This window comes from Equus quagga, unplaced genomic scaffold, assembly GCF_021613505.1.
Source record: "Equus quagga isolate Etosha38 unplaced genomic scaffold, UCLA_HA_Equagga_1.0 226_RagTag, whole genome shotgun sequence".
Taxonomy (NCBI): domain Eukaryota; kingdom Metazoa; phylum Chordata; class Mammalia; order Perissodactyla; family Equidae; genus Equus; species Equus quagga.
In genome coordinates, this window is record NW_025799809.1 from 358,433 (window position 1) to 386,241 (window position 27,809).

Genomic DNA, 27,809 nt, shown 5'->3' on the forward strand with positions numbered 1-27,809 from the left:
GCAACACTGAAATCAGAAGAGGAAAGAAATCTCTTGAAGAGGCACATTTAGAATGACCTCCAGTTTTTAGCGTGTAGAACCACACACTAAACCCACCAATAGGTATACATTAATCTCTTATAGTGACTTCTTACTTTCCTGTTTTCAAGGAAAAATAATTTGAAATTTTATTTTTTCCTTATATACTACTTTAAACTCTGAATAATTACACCCCCTCCAGACACACACACACGTACACAAAGCCCAGAAAATCTTGTATCTCTCATGGGGCTAATTAAAATGGATTTTGATTTCTATAAGGAATGAATGAGATCGTTGTTAACCTACTTTAACAGGACTCTAAATGACCCTGGATTTATCTTGCCCTAGTTTTCAAAATGTAAGTGACCCAGAATAAAGTAAGCTTATCCCCAAACTCCTGGCAAAAACAGAACCAAAGTTCCCAGAAGCAAAAACTGTATATACAACCTAAGGGAAAAAAAATTGTTTTTCCCTAAAAAACACTGTACATTGCAAACACTACTGTTTGTAGAGCTTATTGCATTTTTTGTTTAATTGGGATATTTTTAGGCTCATAAAGGTTTACAATATCAAGGCAAAGAATCTCCCGAGAAAGCACAGCAGAAAACATTGACAGCTACTATGATATCAGGAACTTTCTGGAAGCTTTTGTGTTGGAACAGTACGGCACTGACAGCCAGAGAAGGACAATAACTTGATTATTTCCTCTGAGTGTAATAATCACCTAATTTGCCAAAAAAGTAAAAATCACCTAATCACTCAGAGATGATTTGCTTTTATTCCTAACAAGCAAGCAGTCTGAATTGGTTAGAGTAGCAAAAGTACTGCCTCCTGGGACATGTCATTTTCTTACTCTTCATTCATCATTTCCATCAAAATTCCACACTGAGGATGTGGCTGCAACAGGATGGAAATTCCACCCAGGAGGTCGTTCATTAATCCTGTTCCTCTTTCTCAGACTTCACACGGTTTTGTTCACTCCCTGTCATAAGGCAGAACAGAATTTCTCTCAGAAACAGGACACGAAAGCACTGCTGAGCCTCCAAGAGGCCTCGACACACTCACTGCCTCACGTCTAAAGACAGCCACGTCTCCATCCTCTCGGCTGACTTTCCTGTACACTGAACAGTTCTTCTAATTCAGGGGACTTTATAGATTTGTAATATTGGAATGGCCACTCATTTATTCGTTACACAGTTTACTGAAAGCCTAAAATAGGTCAGAAACTTCATCGGCAATAAAGACACAGGAGTATCTTAGGCAGGGCAACTGACACACACTTGGAGGAACTCAGAAGGCTGATTAAAGCAAGTGGGGTCCAAAAACGACACGAAACTCAAGGATAAGGCACAATTACAGGGGGGTCAGCAAGAAGACAATCTCCAGGGAGGTTCTTACTAAAATGTTCGATGTTTACAGCAACAGGAATATATAACCTTACAAATAATATGTTATGTAGAGAATATTTTTATTCACTTCCCTAGAACTGAAATACAAAAAGATATTCCAGACAATATTTTCAGTCATATTTTGATGGAATTTGTATGCTGGATACCAAAGTTAGGAACATGACCCTGTGTACTTAAGGATTTCACCTCGTCTCCTAAGAATGATGAGATCTGCATCCCAGGTCTTTCTCATGACATCGAAAGCACACCTGGACCACACACGTCCTAATGGTGCTCAATCTATTCACCTTTATACCCTTAACACCCAGCCCCCTGCATGTGGTTGGCATTCCAATATAAATACACAAATGTATTTACTGAACAACTGAATAAAATTAAGCATTACAGCAAATTATTATGCTTTAATGTAACACATTGAACGTGAGTAATTTCTCATGTTACTAAAAATAATACATAAATCAAAAGCCTCCCTTCAGGTGGACACTCAGTAAATAACAAATAAATTTCAGCAGAGGAAAAACCTAACTACAGGGACTCACATTTCACCACTGAGCCCCACCAAGTAATGGTACCTACCCAGAAGACGCACGGAGTTTTTTAATCTTTTAAAATATGTCATCTAGATGATAACAGCACTAAATAAAATATACGAGCACTGTTTGAAATGGCACAGTAACTAGACTGCACGTGGTTTTATCCAGGTTCACGTAGACAGCACCATTCACTCAAATTGTGGCAGGACTGCATGAAAGTTAACTCTTCATGTGACGGCAAAGATATCAGAACACACGCTCCTTCCTAGTTCTGTGTCTAATTAATGACAACACTCAGTATTCGAATGCTGCTTTTCTAAAGCATTAGTGGACTTCATTTTGAACAAAATAATGTGTTTCTGTTATGTAAACTGATTGCGTCCCTTTACGGCCAACAACCTGTTAAAAAGAAATAACTTAAATCTGAAATATATAGAGAAAGAATCCAAAACAATTCAAATTTGCCACAGCTATCATTTAAAATATCACAAGATGAGTCAGCCTGGTCAGTCAATTCCATCCATTATTAATTTGACTTTCAAATGGGTCCTCTGCCTGCATCACGCTTTCAATCTTTCCATCACATAAGAAATTCCCAAGAAAGACTTTCTTTGTAAACACTGTATTTTATCTACAATTCATTTTAAGCACATTCATATAAAATAATATTTATTATTTTTAATATCATTTATAATTGTTTAATTTGATAGTACTAAAATAGTGAAAACACACTAAATAAAAAGAAAATTAATAATTTGCGCATTATAGCTGTTGCCACTATTATCCTAAGCAGCTCAGCTTCTAACCCTTGGAGCCTCCCTACTTTATTATCCATATTCAATAGCTGCAAAGTCCTCCTGAGCCTTCCCGGCTCACGGTTTTCACATCTGTCCCATACTTTCATCCTCGCTGCTGTAACTCCAATCCGGGCAAACATTCCCCAACACCCAGTTATTTGCAAAGCCTGCATATTGGTTTCTCCAATTCCACTTTCTCACCCCTTTCAAGTCTTCCCATACCTCAAAGCCGCGTTATTCTCCTAAGGCCCAACTCTGACCTCTGACCAGGCACCCTCATCCTCAAGACCCAATAGCTACCCGCTGCCTAACAGCAAAATTCCGAAACTTCTTGGGTTTGAATTCAGCTCCCTCAAGGATCTTAATCACAGCAATACTTCTGAAGGGATTCCTACTTCGGTCTCACATTAAACTGAATGACAAAGAAAATCCCCTCCAACTTGAAAATTCTCGGATCCTTATCCAACTCTACTCCTTACTGTTTCCATAATCGTATGTATCTGATACTCGAAAGAATTGTTCCCTAAACATACCTTTCCCACCCGCAGAGCTTAGCAGGGATTCACTTCAGACAAAATACACAGCTACCATTTTCTTAGGATAAAAGAGAAGGAAGCATCTATTATTTTGCCAAGTAACAAATCTAATGGAGGGGCCGGCCCCGTGGCCGAGTGGTTAAGGTTGCGCGCTCCATTTGGCGGCCCAGGGTGTCGCTGGTTTGGATCCTGGGCGCAGACGTGGCACTGCTCGTCAGGTCACGCTGAGGCAGCGTCCCACATGCCACAACTAGAAGGATCCACAACTAAAATATACAACTATGTACGGGGGGGATTTGGGGAGAAAAAGCAGAAAAAAAAAAAAAGAAGATCAGCAACAGTGTTAGCTCAGGTGCCAATCTTTAAAAAAAAAAAAGAGGGGGTGGCCCCATGGCCGAGTGGTTAAGTTCGCCCGCTCCGCTGCAGGCGGCCCAGTGTTTCGTTGGTTCGAATCCTGGGCGCGGACATGGCACTGCTCATCAAACCACGCTGAGGCAGCGTCCCACATGCCACAACTAGAAGAACCCACAACGAAGAATATACAACTATGTACTGGGGGGCTTTGGGGAGAAAAAGGAAAAAAAGAAAATCTTTAAAAAAAAAAAAAAGAAATCCAATGAAAAGATTTAAAGAATACTATAGTGGACACCTTAGTTAAGCAAATAATTTTTTTAAACAGCCATTTATTCATCATTTTAATCACCTGATTTTTCATGGATCGAATTTATTTAGAATGTGGACCATCCATAGGAGTACAAAAGGCACTAAACCAAAATAAATTCCATTTTTACATTAATCTGCTCAAATTCACAAGTGCCATTTCTTTCTCCTCCTAACAATCCAACCTTTTCAATGCATCCTCCTCACTAGACTCAGAGGATATAAATACCTCTCTACAAAAGGGCCCTCAAAATCCCTTCAAAAAGACATTTCCTCAAAGATCACAAAAAAGCTGAACAGAAAGAAAGACGAAGTCACCTGTTCACTGTCCTGCTCTATGAATTTCGGCCGAGCACTGCCTGGCTCCCGGCAGGCCCTGCACACATGACCTGTCTGTTTTCGTAGCATATCAATGATGAATCACCGCCTTTCAGTTCAGACACCTTAACCTTTTCTTGAGCCTATTATTTTGCGTCAGGGCACCACCCGTCTCAGCTTAGGTAAGTTTTGGCTAAAATAAAGTCGGCATTGCAAGTTAAACAGGCCGTGCTGCTGCCTCTCCCCGCCTCTAAAAGATCCTGAAATGAAGAGACAAAAACACCTTCTTCCGAGCAGTGACCCTGAGCCTCTCATATCACATAAAATCTCTTTTCTCATATGACTCCAAGGATCATTAACCACATGTGGATTTTGTGAAGTACGAGTCTGCTTACACAGCGTACGAAGCCAAATGCTTTTAAGATCATCGCCAACAGCCTGCAGTTCGGTAATAGCTAATGTACATAATATTATCTATCAATTTCTTTGTCCAAATAACTAATAATCCTGCCACGAAACCAAAAGTACTGTCAGAAATATGGACAAGTTCCTTCCTTCCTCCTCTCTCTCTGTTTTCTTCTCTCTTTCTTTCACCAACTTAGGCTGAAAGAATCATGATAAATCTGTTGATAACAATATAGAATTTAACCGGGGACTCTCGAATCTCATTTCACAGTTGAGCCTTCGTTCCACAATCATGGGAAGTTCTTGGCTGACACTCCTGAGGGTACCTGGCTGATGTGAGCAGCCTCTACCAGTGTCAAACCGACTACATCATAGTCCTGCCTTTCTACCTCTCCCCCTAGAGCAAGGCACACAGCACCACGTTCTTCTAAATACCTCACAGAGGAAACTCACTCCCACTGGTAGTACGTGTGACCTTTCCACACCAAACGCCCATACTCGTCTCCTATTGTAAAGCAGATTGCATAACCTAGTATAATTCAAAACATGCTATAAGAAACCACTCAGGTCTCAGTAATTTGCTAATTATTTTGAACTACTTATGACCTTGAGATCATGAACGTTACTTGAAGATGCCAGTCCATATCGTGATGTAAGTTTCCTATGGATTAAGTAGGATAAGGCTAAGACTGAAGCAGATTTTCCAGAGAAAGCTGTTAGGGAAATTCCCTCTTTCAAACTATTGGAATGTGTCAGAGGGGGTGTGGTGCAGTGGAAAGAAAACTATCCTCCAGCTCAAAACCCAGCTCCGCTGCTCACGAGCTGTGTGACTCTGGGACAGTGAGTCCATCTTCCTGAGCCATGGCTCCCTTCTAGGTGCTTGAAGATAAACTATCTACCTCACAATGTGGCTGTGAGGATCACATGAGACAATGGATAAAAGAGTGCCGTGTAAGACAGAGCATGCTACATAAAAGTCTTGGAGCACACTCTGGAGTGGGGAAGAAAACATTGTTAAATATGATAACTGCAAAACTATAAGTGCTAAAACAGTTAACTATGGGAGGACCGAGGAGGGAACATGAATCTCAGCCAAAGGGAAAGCAGGGCTCAGGGAGGAGGCTGAGGCTGGCAGAGTTTCGGATGGGCACGGATGGACCAGGATAGTGAGCTGGAAGGGAGGCAGGAGGAACAACCTGAACAAAAACACACAAACAGGGGGGGATGGCCCCTTGGGAGCCATGGGGTTGGAGCACCGGGTGCTCATGGGATACGAGTGGAGAGAAGGGAGCGCCAGCCAGGAAGAGCCTGTGAGCCACACCAAGAAGTCGAGACTATCCCACATGTGATGGGAAGCCATTGAATAGAATTGTCAAAACAAAAAACAGAAAAAACCAGACTTTTAGTTTACAATTTTTTTGTATCCACCACGCAGTTTCCGCTCTAGCTGTAGCTCCCAAGAGAAATATTTTGACTGTAAATATATAAGAGGAAATTACGATGCATTTATTGAACTCCTACTCTGTCAGGCACTGTGCTAAGCCCTTGGCAAGCATTGTTGTTCATCTTCAAAACACAGGTGCAATACAGGCATTATCATCCATATTTTAAACGTGAGGAAACTGCAACTCAAAAAAGATTAAGTCTCTTGTCCAAATTCAAAGAACTAGTAAGTGGCAGAGCCAGCATAAGAAATCAGACTTACCCGACTATTGATTGATGCACTGGCTCCCTGACAGGGCTTAGGTTACGTGAGTTGCTACTCACACGCAACCAAAACTTCAGAGAAAAACAAGAATATTGAGTTTTTTCAGTTAAATGAAAATTTGATTCCAACTACCTATGAATATTGTATGACACTATAAAAAATGTACTTTCAGGGAATTTTTAAAATTCCTACCTCCAGTACTGCCTTCTCGACATATTACGTTTCTGAGTCTATACAAATCGCATGACATTTATTTTTAAAAGCCTGATACACATAGGTATAGTCTACTGCAATAACTATTGATCCCAAAGTCAAGAAGCGAATCATTCAAAATAGATTTTTAATTAAAAAGAAAATATCAAAAAAGAAAGTCATTTCAAGATCTTTATCATAAATAACTTAAAATCTATGGCTTCTAAGTAACATTCTAAGAATGATGCATAATACTGTCCATAATATTAAAATTACTTTAAAATAGTTACATAAATATTTTCAAAGACTTGCCATAGCCTTATTTCTTCTACACTAGAGAAGCTTTACTCAGCTCCAAGACGTGCTTTATCAACAAAGGTGGAAAGCCTAGGGGCTAAGGAATTTTCAAAGTACAAAACAAATATTGCCAACTCCACAAGAAGCCTAAAACTTACTCTGCATAAATGCACATGATTCATATAATTGAAAGGTCACTCATAATACTACCACTTTTCCTTTCTATTAGGGCAAAATAAGGATGTACATTAAAAGAGGCTATGCAAAAAGATGGAAACTAAGTGCCAACAATGCAAATTATGGTTAACTATTTAAGTTTCACTTCAAATAAAATACATACACTCAGATGCCAAATTCCTTCCAGGTATTCCTTACTTTCCTAGAGAGCTGAGATAGCAATAAAGACATTTAAGTCTATTGAAAGGTTCTACAACTGGAAAAATACAGATAGTTAGACACACGGACAAATAGATAGATAGACATTTCACCATAAGAGAGACAGAAAGCAACACGATTTGTGAATAGATGAGGGTCAGGTTTCCACACTTGCTCTAGGTGTCAGCCCACCCAATCTGAATTACCTTGCAGTGAAATATGGAGATCATCGATGCCCAAGGAAACCTGCTCATCTTCAGCGGGAAGCACAGGGGTAGACGCCATCCTTTGACTCAGTGGAGATTATATCATGTCCGTATCAGTCAAAGAAGTGAACTAAAAGTAAAAGGGAGAAATGCTCATTAGGAACTTTGCAGCTCCGTATTTCTAGCAAACACCCATTGCCAGAAAACAACAGCAACCAAAAACTGCCCTCCAAAAGCAGCAATTTTCTAGTGAGTGTTTGCGTGGTTCATGAGGAACAGAGTGACTACGCCTTCTTTTTTGAATAATAATCAAGATTTTGCCCTGTGACCTAAGCATGCTCTTTGGAGTTGCTGGCAGAACTCCAAAAGGGCGAGCATTGTGGTTCTACACTAGTGATGAAAAGGAAAGCTATGCAATTAGACCCCATAACTTCTCTAGAGGAAGTAAAGTTGACGCAAACTGATATCTTGCGCGTTTGTGTGTATTTTACTGTTAACTTTCAACCTACAAGGATTTTCTTTAAAACTTTTTATTTAACTTAATTCTTTTTCTGCTCCATAAATGTTGCCATTTACTGGAAACAATAAGAGCTGAGTTGCATAGCTTGCAAAGCGAAACTAAAAAAATTGTATCAAAAAGAATGTTTGGAGGGATTACCTATTAGATTAAATTATCTTCCCAAGTATTTCTTTTTCCACCTACACATTTCTTTCTCTGTCCCCACTGTGACCCTAAAAGAATCCTTCCAGTAGGAGGAATTCTTACTCTGCAACTCTTAAAAAGCATTGCTTCATGTATGTATATATGTCACTGTTAGTATCCTGGGGGCTGAGAATAAAACATCAGCTTCTCCCAGATGATGACTTTCATATCAAAATAGACCTAACCAAACATATAAAAACATAACATGTCTTAGAGGATAGAGGGATAGATAAATGTACAGATACGTGGTCAAGCAAGTATAGCAAAACATTAATGGTAGCATCTACATGTTGAGCAAATGGGTGTTCACTGTAAAATCTTTTAACTTTTCCATACGTTAGAAATTCCTCATAATAAAATGTTGGGGGGGGGGACTAGAAAGTAAATAAACCTAAGGCCAAGAGCTAGATGCAATCATATTAGATATCCAATAGACCACTTTTTAAAAATGCAAAGATGAAAATCATTAAACAGTTAATGCTAGAGCCAGTCTTCAAATATCTTTCAATCCAGTCTTCCCCACTCTGTTATCATCTCAAACTCTTTTTATTATCTCCCCCATGGGTCACTCTTTGTAAACATTTTACCTACCAAATAAACTATGTTTATTAATTAATAATTAGTTTTAGCCTCTGAATTAAGATGAATCAGAGCCTGCCTGAGGTAACAGTTTCACCGTACTGAATTGATAGAATTCTAACCAAAACAAAAAGCTGTTTGTTGGTTCAAGTGAGTCTGTGCAGCCGGATGATTGACAGAGGTACAAATGTCCTCAGCTTTTGATGTGTTGAGGACCTCCACTACCCCTTCCCATCCCCAGGGCTCCTGAACCCAAAGCGAAGACAAAGCACTTCATGATGCCAGGAAGAAACACCGAATTCCAGAATGAAGGCAACCACTATTCCAGGCCAGGGTTACTTAACTAATGATAATAACAATAACATTAGCAGCAAACACCTACAGAGCACTGACTATATACAAGCACTGGTCTGAGCACTTTGCATATATCACCTCATTTAATTTTTATAACTGTATGAGATAGGTACTATAATTATCTCCATAGTTTAAAAGACAAAAGTGAGACACTCGAATGTCATATACAGTGGTCTAAGGACACATAGCTAATAAATGATGGAGCTAAGATTTGAATCCAAGTGCTTTTGGCTTCAGAGTCCATGCTCTTAACCAACACATGTTGGTACCTCATAGAGCTAGCCAAAACTTTGCCAGAATTCATTTATTCTTTCTTCCATTCATTTACTCAACAAGCATTTCTATGTGCTAAACCCTGCTCTCAAGGAATTCAATCTTCTGAGAATGACAGATGAACACAATATTGAGTGAAATCTAAGAACTGTATGTAGAAGGTGCTATGGAAGCAAAGGAGACAGTGTACCCTATCACTTGAAGCTGGAAATAGATGTGACTATCAGGAGTGTACTTATTATAAAAGAGTATTTCACTCCAAATAGTCCCATTAGCATTATTCAGATAATACTTTGAATTTAATGCAAATATCTCTGAAAACCATTCATTGCATTCAATGTTAATCAAATATAAGGTATCAAATGTAGAGGAAAGAATTTAGCTTTGCCTTTTTTATACTAACAATAAAAACAAAACAATAGACAATAAATTGATAACCAGAGAAGCTAGAAATACTCCTGTTCTAGACTGGTACGTGGGATTCACTATATTGTATATCAAAGCTGTTGGAAAAAAATTAGTATTAGTAAAAAAACACTAGAACTGAAGATAACTATTTGCCTGAGAGGTTTCTATTTTTAACAGTTAAAATTTATTAGCAAACAAATCGATAAAATATTTTTTATTTACTAAAGAATTTCCTAGCACTTCTAAAAAATGTCCATCAAAAGTAAAACTCAACTTTGAAGACTGAACCAATTGGAAGCGTTAGATTATCGACCCAAATACTGTCTGGTTACAATTATTTATCAAAACATGCTACAGAGGTCATGAGGATCTGACTGAAGACAATTTATGACGACATTTCCAACACAAGAGTTCTTGGTGAGTAATCTCCAGAGAGGAATTTACTTGCCAAATAGGGCCCGTAAAAAACTGGAACAGAGTGGAGAGCCTTGAGAGATTTCTCAGGATCTGAATTGAGAAGCTAGAAGCAGTATGAAAAACGAAGGCAGAAAGAGGAATGAGGGCTTGGCCAAAACCTAAAACCACACTCTATCAACCAAAATCCCTGAGGGGCATCCTGTCACTTGTGTCCCAACTCCCCTGTGGGGAGCTCAAGAGCTGCCTCCTCAGGTAGAATTGCAGAGAAGAGCCATTCTCAGGCGCTCCTCACAGCTGTACTTTTCCGCTTCAAATAAAAGTGACACACGATTACGCAACAAACCCCAATTACTCTAGAATGAAACTAAATGAGACTATTCTTAAAAGTGAATAATGGACCCTCTTCAGGCACATAACCAAAGACTGGGCAAAGAATTAATGTAGTGGCATTAAAGAATCTAAGATCAGTGGAATCACATGGAATTGTGTTTTTAAAACTCACGCAAATTAAGATACATGCTTGTATAAATGGCATAAGGTATCTTGAAACGACTCTGGCTTGCTTATGCAAGATATCTTAATATGCTTTTGGTATCCCTAAAACCTCAAAACACTAAAGAATTTCCCCTTTTTCAAGTAACCTCAGCATTTACTTTGGATTAATATGATTAGAATTTTTTCACTTCAAAAATGAAATTTGAATAGAGATTATTTCTAATGAATGAAATTATGGGTGATTTTTATTTTCTCTCTTTTGCTTATCTGCATTTTTAAAATTTCAGTTGAATTTCTGCATATGCAGCATATTTCTGCTGCAATAAGAAAAATGTTTTTGCTTTTATTTTAACAAAATGTCAACAAAATGGGGAATGAAATATTATTTAGTTCAGGGTCAGTTCTCCAATCCACATTCTACGGAACCTGGATATCTGTATTTTCACAAGGAGAAAAACACTCTCTTGACACAAATAAAAATATTAGAAAAATTCTCTGAGTTTGCCAGAAATGTCTAGAGAAGACTCCTAAAAGCCTTTTTGGTAGCTCGAGTCTCTTATTTTCCAATTATTAGATAGCTTGCTAACAAGCCCTGTCAGTCTAGCCCTGGATACAGCACTGGAAAAATCACACGTCAATAGGGGAGAAAGAGGCTTCAGTCTTATCTTCAAAGTTGATCAGAAGGTGTGGCATAGCGGATGTGGTAGCATTCAGAGATTCTTTAACAGAGTAATTTCAAAGTCAGCATTTTCCCTGGGGTGCCTCTCTTGTTCTTTTTTCTGTTCTTCAGCTGCACCACGTTATTTATGGTCTACCGAGGAATTCTGAAGGATCTCTCTTTTGTCAGTTATCTTACAGAGCTGTTCCTAGCAAATGACAGTTATTAACTTTGATCTGCTTACAAGCTCACAGAAGAAAGTTGGGGACACATTTGCAACAAATTTCTTCATCTTTTTCCCATTAATTTTTCCTAACTCTATTATTACTTATCTTTTCATCATTTGTCCAGAAGCAGTTGGTACAAATTCCCAAACCAGGTGATGTTTTTGTTTTTGTTTTTGAGGAAGATTAGCCCTGAGCTAACATCCGTGTCCACCTTCCTCTACTTTATATGTGGGACGCCTGCCACAGCATGGCTTGATGAGCAGTGCTAGGTCTGTGCCTGGGACCCTGAGCAGCAAACCCCGGGCCGCTGAAGCAAGCACAGGAACTTAGCTGCTCCGCCACCCGGCTGGACCCCAAAACCAGCTGATTTTTAAGTTCCACTCTACTATCTCCTTTCAGGTACGTTATTTTTCTAATGACCACCACAAAATGCCAGAGCGATCAATCCCATCTGTTCACTACACTTTTGGAAAATAAACATGTAGCAATTGTCTGGATATGATACCGCTGCACTTGCTACCTCACAGCGAAGCAGTGTCACTCACCAGCCAATGCCAACTGAGCCTCTGAGCCATCCACTTCACCCTCCCCGACAGCGGCATTCTGAGCGAAAGTAGCCACTTCCCCAGAAGAGGCTTCCGTTGGCCTTGACCCAGTCCCAAATGCTCTGAACTGCAGCGTCCACTGCTACCGAATGGGAGTGACCATACTAATAGGCAGTTGTGGAAATTCCAAGAAGAAGCACATGAAACTAAAAAACTACAGTAACAACTAAAATTTATTGAGTGCTTACTATATGGGAGGTGTACTATAGTAAATAAACTGTATTTACTATAATTTGTAAAATGAATTTTTCAGGATTATCCATTTCTTAATCAGCCAGTAAAAATTAAAAGCTAGTCACAATACTAAAATGAAATGTACAAAAACTTAAGGATGAAAACTTCCAACACTACAAAATCTGATGTGTTGATCAGCACACATCTAGAAAGCATGCACTCAGGAGGTACTTATTTTTAATTGCCATCAGGGTATTGTAAGCTAGAAAGTCTGCCTTGCACCCCACACCCAAATTTTCTGAAGTTCATAATTCCCCCAGCAAAAATTCCCTGCCTTAGTTACCGCCATGTCATCAATCTCCCAAAAGGCCTGGAGAGATCTTTAAGTTATAAGTCCTGACAATGGTTTTATCCCCCCACATATATCTCTTCATTCTTTTTGTCATCCTCTCTCCCCATGACCCACTGTTTTGTTCTTAAATCACTACCAAAGATTCCTGGCTTTCCTGTTAACTCCAGCTCCCCCCACCCCCATCTCTGAAGAATCCCTAAGAGGTTTGGGACATGGAGGCAAAAGATACTGCAGGAGCTGAGGATGAGACATAGGTCTGAAAAAGAATGGAACTGAGTGTGTTGAAGATCAGAGCTGATAGCAAGATTTTAGATAAGTCTGCACAGCAACATTAGGACCCCAGCCCTCACCCACCCCATCTACTCCAACAGCACTGGTGGCCAGATTTCAGAGGATCCTTTTCTGGAGAAAGTAAAAGCCCCAAGAAGAGACAGCCAGATACTCATATTTGGGGCTCCTCAAGAGAAAGAGAGTTCCCTGCCAATTCACCCTACTGTGAAATTCCACTAATTGGCTTTTTCATTTTTTGCTCTAAAATATGAGTGGACAGCCAAAGATTACCAGACATTTAAGGAGAGCCTCCAAGAATGAAAGAAAAAGATCAAAACAAACACAAAAGAGGAATCTGGAAGATCTGGCAAATGAAGGAAAGAAAAGAAAACTCAAAAATAAAAATAAAAAGTGAAATTGATAGCACCAGACAGAAAGTTTCATCTATTCATTCAACAAATATTTATTCAGCATCACTGTTCAAGGTACTTGGGATAAACAGAAACCAAAACAGACAAAGTTTCCAGTGCTGGTGGAGCTTAAATTCTTATATTCTATCACAGGGATGGGAGGAGGTAGGAAGAAGACAGACAATAAACAGAATGAATGAATGAATGAATGAACGAATGAACATTAGAAGGTAACAGGCAAAAAAAAAAAAGAAAAAGTAGAGCAGGGCAAAGGGTTGAGAGTTTGTATGGAGGGCCAGGTTACAAATTTAAGTAGGGTATCAAAATAAGCCACATTGAGAGATGATTTTGGACAAAGATTCAGAAAGTAAAGCAGACAGCACTGGGAAAATCTGGAGGAAGAACATTCCAGGCAGAGAGCAAAGGCTGGAAAAACAAGGAGACCAGCATGGAGCAGAAGGAGCACAAGCAAGGTATTGGGAACTCAGGCAGGTGGAAAGACTGAATGAAACGCATCGTCATTTCAGGGTTTTGAGCAGAGGGGAGATATAATTTGACTTATGCTTCAAAATAATCACCCGGAGTGATATGTTGGGAACAAAACACAGGTAAGGAATGAAGCAAGGAGCCTAGTTAAAAGGTTATTACAGACAGAATGGCTGGACAGATGGATAATCAATAAATGAGAAAGCAAGCATGGGAAATTGTTAAGGTTGGAATCTAGATGTTGAGAATACAAGTATTTGTGTAAAATTCTTTCAATTTCATTGTATATTTGAGACTTTTCATAATAAAACTTTGGGACTGGGGGGTTATTACAGTAATCCAGGCAAGAGATGACGATGTCTGGGACCAGGGCTGCAGGCGCAGAAGTAGTGATCAGAGCTCAGATTCTGAGTACATTCTGAAGACAGCACCAACAAGGTTTTCTGATTGATTAAAATGATGTCATACGTGAGAGAAAAAGAATAAAAAATGACTCCAAAATTTTTGGCCTAAGCACCAGGAATGATGGAGCAGCCATGAGCTGAGGCAGAGAAGGCTGCAGGCAGAGCAGTTTGGGGGCAAAGTAGGAATTTAGTTTTGAAATGCTAAGTTTCAGATGCACATCAGACATTCAGTCCTGAGAGACAAAACAGAACAGGTTACTTGGGAATACTCCAACTTTTTTTTTCAAAGTAAATGCTTCAAGCCCCAAGGGAAACTAAGCCAAGAGCATCAAGTCAGAAGCAAGAAGATGAGGCCGGGCAAGGCAACAAAATAGGAATAGGGTAGCTGTTGAAAAAATGAAAAAAAATTTTAAGTGCTCGATTTAAAAAGATCAATAAAAGGGTTAGAACATAAGATAAGGATGTCTCTCACAGGCAAAAGGGAGAAAAATAGAAAAGAAATATAAAGTTTAAAGGACCAATCTAGTGGGTCTAGCATCCAAAGGAGAAAACAGAAGAAGGAAATTATCAAAGAAGTAATATAAGATTTTCCAGAGCTGAAGGACAAGCATTTCCATATTATAAGAGCACAATGAGTGCCCAGCAAAATAATTCTTTTAAAAAGACCCTCAGCAAAACACATTATTGTAAAATTTCAGAATAGCAGGAGTAAAGAATCTCCCAGAGAGAGAAAAACCAAGACTACACACCAAGGAACAAGAATCAGGACAGCATCAGCCTTTTGTACAGCCATGGTGGACAACAGAAGACGGTGGGGAATATCTTAAAAGTTCTAAGAAAACCTAAACATAAGAGCTCAAATTATAGAAGTCTTAGAAGAAAAGATAGGGCAAAAGCTTCACAACATTCAATTTGGTAATGATTTTTGGGGTATGATACCAAAACACAAGCAACAAAAGAAAAAATAAATTGAACTGCATTAAAATTAAAAACATCTGTGCATCAAAGGGCACAATCAACATAATGAAAAGGCAACACAAAGAATGGGAGAAATTGTTTGCATATCATATATCTGACAGGGGGTTATCCAGAATATATAAAGAACTCCCACAACTCAACAATTAAAAAAATAAACAACCCAATTAAAAATGGACAAAGGACTTGAATAGACATTTCTCCAAAGAAGATACACAAATGGCAAATAAGCACATGAAAAAATGCTCAACATTATTAATCAGAAAGGAAATGCAAAGCAAAACCACAATAAGATACTTTCTCAAACCATTAGGATGGCTACTATCAAAAAAGCAGAAAATACCAAGTGTTAGAGAGAATGTAGAGAAATTGGAACCCTTGTGCCTTGTTGGTGGGAATGTAAATGGTACAGCCATTAGCAAAAACAGCATGGCAGTTCCTCAGAAAATTAAACAGAGAATTACCATATGATCCAGCAATGCCACTTCTGGGTATATACACAAAAGAACTGAAAGTAGGGTCTCAAAGAGATATTTGTACGCCCATATTCATAGCAGCTTATTCATAATAATCAAAAAGTGGAAGCAACCCAAGTGTTCATCCACGGATGAATGGATAAACAAAATGTGGCATGTACACACAATGGAATATTATTCAGCCTTAAGAAGGAAGGAAATTCTGACACATACTACAACATGGCTGCAACTTGAGGACATTATGCTAAGTGAAATGAGCCAGTCACAAAAAGACAAATACTGTATGATTCCACTTATACAAGGCACCTACAGTAATCAAATTCATAGATACAGAAAGCAGAATGGTGGTTGCCAGGGGACAGGGGGAGGGGGGAAATGGAAAGTTAATTGTTTTAATTAACTTTCAATTAACATTTAATTGTAATGGGCACTGAGTTTCAGTTTTGCAAGATGAAAAGAGTTCCGGAGATGGATGGTGGTGACAGTCACACAACAATGTGAATGTACCCCATACCACTGAACTGCACACTTAAAAATGGTTAAATTGGTAAATTTTATGTTATGTGTATTCTACTACAATTTTAAAAAGATTCTGAGAGAAAATTATTTTCAACCCATAATCTATACTCAGCTAAAGTGTTGATCAAGTGTTAGGGTAGAAAAAAGACATTTCCTGACATTCCAGACTCCAAAAACCTTATCTCCTACGCACTTGCTCTTAGAAAGCTACTGGAAAAGTTATTCCAACAAAATAAGAAAGTAACACAAGAAAGAGGAAAGGGAGTATTCTCACAAAATAGAAAACTAAACTGAAAATGAGAAAAACAGAGACTAGATATGGAACACAGGAGAAATAACAGAAAGTTCCCAGGACACAGCTATGCAGCAGATCGGTGCAGGAAAAGGTAGAGATCTGGGAGAGAGGTCTGGGTGGGAGCTGAGGGAGGAGGAAATGGAAAGAGGGCTGTGAAGACAGGAAGCGGGGGACAGACAGAATGAAGGAGCACACTGCCGACATCTCAGCAAGTTGGAGAACCAGTACGGGGAGAGTACTTCAGGAACTAAGCTAGAAGAGCTGGAGGCTGGGGTCAGAGAGTACTTGAATTTGTGATTTTGAAGATGGTGCAGCTCCTACTAAGACAAAGTTCCAGTGCAGGGTCTGAGAAACTTTTAAAAAAATGGACGCCTCCATTCATTCCATAAAGAATTTGCGGTTTGCAAAACATGTTCACGGTTCTTCTGGACGGAAATGCTGAGAAGTTTGAAAGGAGAGAGGGATAATGGGAGCTCTCATCAGGTCACCTCATTTTTCTCAGGAAAATAAAAAGTGAGGTCATCTCTTGGGAGCGGGGGGAGCAAAGGTACGGTAGGGTCCTTGAGAAATGAGTGGTGCTTGGAACAGGTCACAGTTGAGAACCTGAAGAGACCAACCAGAGAAACACAGAAAGAGCTGGAGGGCAGCAAAGGTGCAACGAGGCCGGATCAGCACTGGCTACCGATGGACCCAAACGGCATTTGGGGTGCAAGGTTCTCCCAGGAGGACTTGGCATCTGCCTATGCTGAGAGATAGGAGCAGCAACTGCTGGCAACTTAATAAATTTCTGCCAACTAAAGAATGCTCTAAAACTGCACATAGACACAAGGAGACATGTTCAAGAATGTTCACTGCAGAATTGTTTGTAACAGAAAAAGTGAAAATAACCGAATTCCATCGGTAGGAGAGTGCATAGACTGTGGTTGATTCCTACAAGGAACGACCATGCCACAGCTAAAGTGAACAACCAGTAGCAGCATGGTTAGATATCAAAACTATAATTGGGGGACAGGGGAGCAAGCGCAAAAGGACTGACATACCATGAAGTCATTCATGTACCATAGGTAAATTTTAAACACACACATATATATGTGGTAAAAGAACAGAAACCCGCTTAGGAATGATATCCACCACGGTCAGTGGAGAGGAAAGGAACAGAAGGATGGCACATCAGCTCTATGGTTAATGTCTTCTTCCTTCTAAAAATTTAACATCTGAGTGGAGAGCATATTATGGATGTTTAAAATATTCATTCTTAACATTTTTAAATTGTAATAGAATTCTACTTAAGTTAGAGAAGAGAGATGAAACAGTTGAAAGAGTCCTAGACGTAGAATCAGAAGAATTTGGCTCTAGTCCCAGCTCTGCCACTGACCGCACGGCCTTGGATAACCATCAGCTTCTCCGAGGGCCCGATTCTTCATCTGTGAAGTGAAGATAATGATTTTGTCTGAGCCAACTCATAGACTTTCAGGTTCTTGCCAAAGAATCTAACCCAGAGTTCTCTGCTGCACATTTAAAAACACTAGATTACAAGAAATAATATTCCTGGAGAAATGCCCGAAAGACTCAGAGTCCACCCATTCCTGGATGTTGTCTTTGGATGCTGTCCAGCCATCAGGGAGCTGTACACCCGAAAAGCATTGTTTTATCCTCTCAGAGGACTGCTTTTATTAAAACGTATTCTGGTATAATCCCGTAAGCCTTACCGAGCAGGATATTATAGGAAACAGCCAAGAGAAGCCCACTGTTGTCCTCACCCAGGACAGTCCGTAAGCCACACGGTGTGCCTTTTATGAGAACACCCTGTGGAACACTCTCTCAGGTCTCAGGACCATGAAAAACTGTGATCCTGAGCATTTCGTCTTTTAATCTAATGACCGTGTTATTTTTATAAACAAAGTTTCCCTCTCTTTCTGGCTGGTATAGCCCAGCTGTAGCAATGACAAATGACTTCATGGAAAATAAGTTGTTTTCCCACTGGCTTTCTTCATCTACCCTTATTTTTCCTTCAGTGCGATATCCTCAAGTATTCTTTTATTCTACTGAATTTTATGTTTCTCTGTAAACTACTTCAAACTTTCTCTGGAATAAAGGAGGGTACAAACAAGTGAGTTAAAATAACTCACAGACTTCCTGTTAAGAACAAGATGAGACAAAATACGTAGTATGTTGAAAATTACAAAATGAGATACAAAGGGAGATTGTTCTTCATTGGCGAGAAAGAAAAATTTACTAGTGGAAAATGCAAGTTTATGTGCTTTCAGTAAATGAGATTTTTAAAATATTTCTCAATGCCAAGTCACTTGAAGACATCTAGATTCCAGTTCTAAGCTCTAGGAAGAGCTTTGTAGACAACATGGTGAAGCGTCCCTACACTGCAAGCATCCTGGCGTCCATCGATCTAGAGGCTGCAGGTCTTGAACGTCAACTTGAAATGGCAGCTAACAAGGAGAAGCCCATTCCTTAGACGCTCCACCGCTGAGCCTCCCGGTCCTTTGGAGGGCATCTCTTGGCCTTGGATCTTCTTCAGATTCCAGGCAGTGAGCTGAGAAGGGAATACATCTCGTCCACTGTCACATCTCCATCATCTAGCACAGCACAGGTACACAAGAAACGTTTGAGGAAAGAGTAAAAGAGGGAACAAATGACTGAACACACTGGAGCAACGTTGTTGAGGACACTGTTTCTACAACTCTCAGCTCCCTACTATAGGAAGCACTCTTAAAATTTTTCTTTTTTTTAAGAATTTAGTGGGGCCAGCCCTGTGGCCGAGTGGTTAAGTTCGCGCACTCGGCTGCGGTGGTCCAGGGTTTCACCGGTTCGGATCCTGGGCACGGACATGACACCGCTCATCAGGCCACGTAGAGGCAGTATCCCACATGCCACAACTAGAAGGACCTGCAACTAAGATATACAACTATGTACCAGGGGGATTTGGGGAGATAAAGCAGAAAAAAAAAAAAAAGATTGGCAACAGTTGTTAGCTCAGGTGCCAATCTAAAAAAACAAAAAGAATTTAGTGCCAGGAAAAGCTTCATTTCCTTGAAAGAAATGGTTGAGTTGTTGTTTTTGTATTGTTTTTGCTGTTGTTTCCCTTTCTGAAAATAAGAGCCATATAATCAATATTCCTTTTTCACCTTGGCTGTCCAAAAACACAGAGCTAACTTTGAGGTCAAATTGTAGCTATTACATAGGTCCTCCTTATGTCTGTTTTTCCCTGGCCTTTGTCTTGTTTTTTGTTTTTACTTTTTACTGACATACTATACCTTATTTTATACATATTTGTTGTGGTCATCTTAAATCCTTTGTGAATAAGGTAGGGAATAGATAAATTTAAAAACTTAATGAAAAAATAAGCAAGCAAACCACAACTCAGAAAGTATACTTTAAAGGATATTTTTTATGTACATAAAATAAAAATAATTTTGAAATTCAGGTCTTCTCGAGTCACAGGATAAAATTTTTCTTTAAAAGTTACAATTTTTTCCTTCGATATCCCCACTTGAATTACTCCCCTTCCTTCCATTTTTGACAAGATTTTTTTCTTCCCCAAATGGCCAGAGAATTCTTGGCTATAGGAAACTGAATTGCCTTCAAATGTCTTCCTGGATGTATTCTAAAGTAAAATGCCTATTTCTACTAGTAATGATTTTTTTCCTTGGGATTTAAAGGTTTAGGAGGAACTTTGGTTCCAAACTACTCCGGGGAAAAGAAGGAGTTGAGGCGACAGAGGAATTCTGTTAAATTTACAAAGCTGAACCAGTCCTAATGAGTTGTGGTTAAAATGGTCACGTGAACACCGGCAAAATTCTGAGAACAGAAATGACTGAAATGTTTGGGAAAATATGTACAAGATCTCACTGTGAATACAGCAGTATTTTTGTCAAGTGTTTCAAGTAACAAAGCTGTACCTGCATTTTCACACGTGTTTTTGTTGGGTAACATTTCTCCACTGATGAAGGATTTGTTGACTTTAAAATTCTAGTCTCTCCAAGATATTTAAAAGAAATATTTCTATATTCGAAATGTTTGCCAGCAAACACAACAGTCAAAAGTATGTTGGCTGTTAAAATGAGAAGTTTGTTTCTCAAATGTACTATTTCATTAGAAAAATATCTGCCAATTTTAGTGGCAGCTGCAGAAATGCTTTCACACTCAAATTAATTTACTATTAGAAATGGGCAAAGGCACAGTGATTTGCTTTTTCCTTTGGCCTGTACTATCTAACCCAAATTACACACGGCTTTATCAACAGATGCACCAGCTGCCGCTTGGCCAGGTACCCATTCTCTCTCTTGAACTGTGTTCACTTACAGGGGGAATTAACAAAATCAACCTTTTTCAGATAAAGGTCCAATTTGTCTTGTAATGACCAAGTTCCACTGCAGCCCTCAATCACACATAGGTGATTGCTAAGTTTCTTGCTTAATTTAGAAGCTTTCTGACCCAATTTTATTCTAGCCCTCAGGCTTAAGATAAATATTATAAAAACATGCACCAAACTCATGAAGAGTTGAGAGTTCCAGATGAGAGCATATTAATTCATTCATTTAACAAATGTCAGTTGAGTGATTACTATTTGCCAGGCACTGTATCAGGCACTGAGGATGCAAAGATGAGTAAACGGAAAAGGTTTTCCAGAGACAAGAATAGAGTGCTCGGGGAGCTTACACGACAGCAGTAACTAACTGCCTGGGAGAATCCGAGAAAGCAAGGCCTGTCATAACAGGCTTAAATGGAACAGGAGCAATTTCTTACTTCCTGCTCTCAAGATTTCCCTGCTAAACTAGATAGGACCGAGCAAACGTAGACTGGTGGAGGAGAAGGCTGGTCAGGACAAGTGAATCTACTCAAATTATAAATCATTAAAAATTGCAAAATAAGTTTGTTCCTCCAATCCACCACCACAACAGAGCCAAGGGTTAAGAAATGAATCCAGTGGGGCCAGCCCGGTGGTGCAGCGGTTAAGCGCACACGTTCCGCTTCTCGGCGGCCCGGGATTTGCCGGCCCGGATCCCGGGTGCGGACATGGCACCGCTTGGCACACCATGCTGTGATAGGCGTCCCACGTATAAAGTAGAGGAAGATGGGCATGGATGTTAGCTCAGGGCCAGTCTTCCTCAACAAAAAGAGGAGGACTGGCAGTAGTTAGCTCAGGGCTAATCTTCCTCAAAAAAAAAACCCAAACAAACAAAAAAATGAAATTAATCCAGTTATTTTTACAGAGTGAAAAAAATCCTTTAAATCTAAATTTCATATACTCTAAGGGTAAAAAGTCAAACCACACTTCAAATTTATTTTCTACAAAATGGAATATACATTTTTTTTACTTTTAAGAGGACTTTTGTGCTGTAAAATAATATATGTGTATTAATTTTAATGCTACAGAAAACTAAAAAAGTGAATAAAATCTATCCATAGCCCCACCATCCAAATACCACCACTCCTAACACGTTGGTGAATTTTTAGACTATTTTATTTCTAATATAGGTTTTTATTTTGTTTTTACAGAGTTGCAATTATAGCACATTTTTTAAAAATTCTGTTAAATATTAAGCATCAGCATTTCCATGTTATTAGTCTCTGTAAACATCATTTTAATGCCTGCATTGTATCTTGATGGTACATGAAAATTTAAATTCGAAAATAGCAAGGGTTAGTCTCCTAAAACTTCTCGAGAAGACAAGAAAAAAAAGTTCTGCTATTATTCAGCCTTCATTTATTTATTATTAGCCCGTAATTTATCCCCAAAATATCAATGCACAGCTTGTTATGTTTCAGGCACTATGCTGAGTGGTCAGCAAGATCATCAATCCTTGGAAAAATGGTCTCCAAGACAGGAGGGATACATATTCCCCCGCCTTATTTGATTCCTGGCCATTGTTACCACTGTGCTTCAGCTCTGTTCTGTGCAGATGCAATCAAATAATTAAATGAGTTATCCTACGAGACTAATTTCCAGTAGGGCAGGAATGATGAAGGGGCGGCAGTAACAAGGACTCAGGTTCATCTGAGCTAGAACATAGCCAACCAAGTCTTGCCCCGAGACCCCACCCATGGTGAGAGAAGCAAGGACCAGCACACATCAGCAGCCGGCTGGATCAAGTGAAGGACAGGGCTTCCCCTTCGGACTTGGGATACACGAGCCGCACTGTCTATCTGGGAAGTTGAGTGGTTTAGTAAGGAGGCAACGCCATGTCGCAAAATTATTCCTGGACTAGTGGTTTAGCAGACCTGACTTCTAGTCTTCATTTTGGCCCAAGGGTAGAGAATGCATTTCACAAATCTGAACCCTAATTTTCTCATCCATAACATGAGGGTGGAGCTACACATTCTCCACGAGCCCTTCCAGCTAAAGAAATCTGATTTTATGAGGCTATAAAAAGCAGGACTCACAGTCTGCAAAAGTACCAAATCCAACGACCTCACCACTTTTTAAGCATTATTTCAAACACCAGGAATGAAGAAAAAACAGTTCCCTACTGCTCCAGCAATTATACATCTTCCAGTTCAGTTACTGAGCTATTCTGAGTTGTGATCCATCCTCAGTTTGGCTGGCAATGCCAATGAGGCCAGGGTAGGGATTTGAGCCTCTGGGTCCTCCTGAAGGACAATCAGTGGTGTTCTCTTCTATGGCAACAATCTGAGCGCCTTCCCCACGGACCCACAGAGAGTGATCAGTTCAAATCTGCTTTTCCGATGGAAAAGTTCAAAGTCTCATCTTAAACGACTGAAGGTCACACCCTCGTTCTATGACATTCTCTGACAGTATGAAAAGTGGAAGACAAATTCTCTTTATCATTGAAAAATTGTTTTCATTTTTTTCTCAAAATGATCATTTCCATGCTGTTAGAGTTTTCTTTATAAATTCTTGAATAATTTTAGAATAGACCATGCCATTTAAAAAACACAAAATTATAAGGCTAGTACCCCAATAAGTACAAAATATTCTGTCAAACAATTTACACACCCACTTACAAAATATAAAATTGATATATACTAGATACGCACCTAATAATCACACAATGTATTCATAAGATGCCCTCAATTCTACCTATCTCTTGAAATCAAAGTCCATCATTTAAAAGGAAAATAGGAAGAAAATTCCATATAATAAACAAGCAGACAACAGAGCATGCATTCCACCCCACCTTCCAGGAATTATAGTCGATTATTCTTACAAAACAATCATTACTTGTCTGTAGATCATAAAGCCAAAAAGAAAAAAAAGTACCATCAGCTCTCAACTGCCCAGCACGCACTTAAGTACATTAGTCAGAGTCCCCTCCCTCGGCCAAGGACATGAAACAGGTAGTAAGCCTGTGTGTCTGCCGGTATGTGTGCCTTTGTAGGTAATAAGCCCACTCAGCCGTGCATTTGGAATCCTGTCTGAGCGGTCAGTGACAAGGCTACCTCCATCCTGTGAAATGGCATCATTATCTGTCTTCGATAGACAACTCAGGTGCTTACAGGGCTCCTCAGTTAACAATAAAGCAACAAGATCCCAGGTTGGCACGAGAGGGCAAGTGTGGGGGGAATGGCCAGGTACAATTAAGTAAATCGGCATCCTTTCAGGTTGCTTATTCTCAGAACATCGTCTCTCAGCTTCAATCGTGTTCAGTAAGTGTAAGCTGCATACTGAACAACTCTGAGTTAACAAACATACTCAAGATAGAACAGCTGACTTCACGTCTGACCATGAAGTAGTTACAGGTTCCAGAAATAACCTTCTTCTGTAAACAACTAGAAAATTGGAAAAAATATGGGAAACAATTATTTTAAGACTCCAACAGGCAAGCAAGGGTGTCATCCTTCCGAGAGGGAACCAGTGAGGCAAGCCCCCGACTGGCTGTGCTTCCTACAGGAGACAATGGGCACACCTCCAGCTTCAAGGGGAACACCGTGAAGTGTTCGAAGGAGCACTTCACCAGAGCACCAGTGAAGGAGCCCAGCCACCTCCCCGAGATCAGAATTCAGAAAGGCCGAGGTGGCAAGAGCAGAGGAGGAAGCAGAGTTGGGCAGAAGAAGAAGCTGAGCTGCAAAGCAGGCTCCAGAAAAGCCTCTTCCAACCCCACAGTGAGCTCCAGAGGTTAAACAGCCCTTCAGAGTTGTCCTAGTTGGGCCAAGATGGCCCAGCCCTCACACTCCTACCTCATCAGTCACTGGATGTGGGACCTTCCATCCCCTCCCCACTGCTGGGAAGGGGCATAAGCTCCACTGAGGTGCTTCACTGCGGCTGAGGCAACCCCCAAAGGGCCGAAAGCACTCCCGAAGGTTGGACGATCCTTCATTAAAGGGAGATCAGGACAGCGCATCAGTGTCCACCACAGTGAGCTCTTGCAATCATCAGTCTGGCCATTTTACTTCCCTGCTTTAAAACACGGCAAAGGCCCCCATCAACTGCACAGCATTCAAGTCTCTTCCAGACCTGGCACCTTCCTACTTCTTCATCCCTGTCTCCCGACACTCTTCGCACAGGCCCAAGGCTACAAACATGGCAAGTGAATCAAAGCTTCTCTCTCACTTCTGTCTTTGCACCTGTGGTTTCTCCTACCTGAGCCCAGGCGGAGTCAAGCGATCTGCCTTCGTACTCCCCACATGCCCATACCTCAGACTCAGCACAGATATCACAACTGTCAGCTATGCATCTGAGACCCCAACTGGACTGTGAGCTCCTTCAGAGTACCACCTTCTTCCCTGTAGCCACAGCACCAAACACCAAGTCTGATGCAAAGCAGGTACTAACCAAATGTGCAGGGAATTAATGGAGGGAGGGATGGAATCATTAAGCATTCTCGCCAGGTACCCCCAACCTCCCACCTATGCTGAATGTCACTTCTCCCCTGCCCCTACAAGGCTGCTGACCCTCCTGCTCTCTAATCCTAGAAATTTTACCTTCACTGTGGTCTATGACAGGGCCTGTTTTCTCCATTTAACTTACCCTCAATATTCTGTTTTGTCTAATATGGTCTAGGAGCAGAAGATGCTCACACTGCTCCTCCAGCCCTGACATCCTGGCTGTGGCTCTTCTCCAAACTTTGACCTGAGTGGTTGTTTTTCATCTTCTGGGTGAGACTAAGGGGATCCGTCCCTCAGCTCTCCACTGGGTCATCCACCACCACCCAAGGGCCCGTCGTAAAATTCTCTTCCTGACACCACAATGTATTTTTCCCATTTCAAAACAATTCACTAGCTTCTGTATTTTAAGCAATAGAAACAGTGCCCCATGTATATTTCATCACAGAAAACATCAGACTCTGGTCTAAGACAACTTTCCCCAAACTCAAAGTACCTCTGTAGGGAAGGGATATTTATCGTCTAATATAAATTCCTTTTTTGTTCTTTTTTGAATTTTCTGCCTTTATTAAATGACACTTCTTCATATCTAGAGTACAATGTAGCTTGTACTTATAATAATATAAAAGACTCTGAAGCTTCGCAATGTCCCAAGAGATAATGAACCTTAAAGAAAAATTCAACGTGTTTGATTATGTTTATAATATTAATAGTCTAAGCCTCTGAAAATTAGCAAGTAAGTATGCTGGGTATAGTTACTCTCCATTAAATAGAATATGAGGCTATATAGGTCATTTTATTCCTCAGTTATGGCAGAAGACAGGTGGAGAAAGTTGAAGATAGTGATCTAAATCCAAGAAGAACCACTTTAGACAAATTATATTAGTGCAAGTTTCAGCTATGTTGGTGAGTGCCATATACATCCTAGAACAGGAGCAAACTATCGCTGATGCTGCCACATCTAACACCAACAGTGTCCAACTGTGAAAATACGTCTCTCCCATCTCATTCCCCAGAAAGTACAGGTGAAGAATAAAACAGACAAAGGCAATAGATTGAAGGAACAAACAAGAATATAAATATATACAAAAACTGGGTAGCCAGTCCCTGAATAATCTAAAACTAATTATAATCTCTCTTATATCACACACGCTCAAATACATTTTGCCCTCTTCTGTGTGTATTGAAACTGAATTTGGTTATCTACAGATCATTATTATAAAATGTAATAAAATATCCACAAAAAGCAAGCCTCATTTCAAATATCAAAGGCCAAAAACTGCTCACAAAGATGCATGTACAAAAGGAACTCACGGAGTGCAGGTGGTTCCTGAGGACAAGATCACAATGCATATCCACCCACAGTCAACACAGAGTGTGTCCAACCAAAACGACATTTACTCACTCATAGGACAGAGTGGAAAAAGTAGAAGGCCTTACAAAATAAGTTATAATGAATGGTGATTGTGCTAAGAAATCAATTGTTATTTCTAATCTTTACGCTATAATAAAAATCAGAGTGAAGAAGCACATGCTTGACAGTGAATTTTAAAATATAAAGGAATAAAGAAAAAAAGCATATTTACCAATAAGTAACACCTAAATCATGATAATATAGAGTGCTCACTGTGCCCTAGGCATTCTACACACATGTCATTTAAGCCTCAGGAAACACCTCTGACACGGATACTAATAACGTCACCAGTGTACAGATGAAACCAACGCTCGGGGAGTGAATTGCCTCAACCGAGAGGCTCAGCCAGTGAGCTGGGTCTCAGGCCTCTATCTGTCTCACCCCTGAGGCCACATTCTCAACCTCCATCTCATATAATCCCAAAATAAGACTGTCAGGATAAGTCAACTTTTCAAGTAAATATATTATCTGCTCTTTTAATAACATCCACATTTGTTTTTAATCAGTAGTGATAGAAATTCCTTGACTCACAAATGCAGTATCTGGAATATGATTTTACTTTTTTTGGCGGCTTAAAATCATCATCATTAATAATAATTACTGTACTCATCTCTAACTAAAACCATGTATGAACTTCCTCCAGCGCCTCACTAAGTTAATCCTAAGGAGTATATTATTCAAACTGACACTTTCAGGATGCGCACAGAACCAAGTGCTTCTTGTGGTGGCTCTGCCATGTACCCACGCCATGACCGTGCACAGGCCCCTGACGCTCCCTGAGCTTCCACTTCCTCTGCTGTAACACAGGGACCTACGGCGCCACCTGCCTCACAGAACTTGCTAGAAGGCTCAAATGAAACAACGAATACAAACATGATCAAGAAACTGTAAACTGCAACAAGATTGCAGGCTTTATTATTTCCCTTCAACGAAATGGTTGGATTTTAAACTCTTCCTCTCAGATATTATTTTAAAGAGAATGAAATTCACATACGGCTAACAATCTCCACAGTTCAATAGTAATTTGTCTGGCTTGCCAGTCAGAAGTGTTACAGTTTC

The 27,809-nt window shown here is 39.9% G+C and overlaps 1 protein-coding gene across 1 annotated transcript in view; it reads right to left on the reverse strand.

Moving 5' to 3' along the window:
• The window catches only part of LOC124233787 (nesprin-2-like), a 298,013-nt gene that overhangs the window by 244,985 nt on the left and 25,219 nt on the right, over positions 1-27,809 (reverse strand). The window contains exon 2 of the mRNA XM_046650989.1: positions 7,458-7,587. Within this exon, the coding sequence (XP_046506945.1) occupies positions 7,458-7,536 (79 nt within the window). The 5' untranslated portion in view covers positions 7,537-7,587. The remainder of the gene's footprint in view (positions 1-7,457; positions 7,588-27,809) is intronic.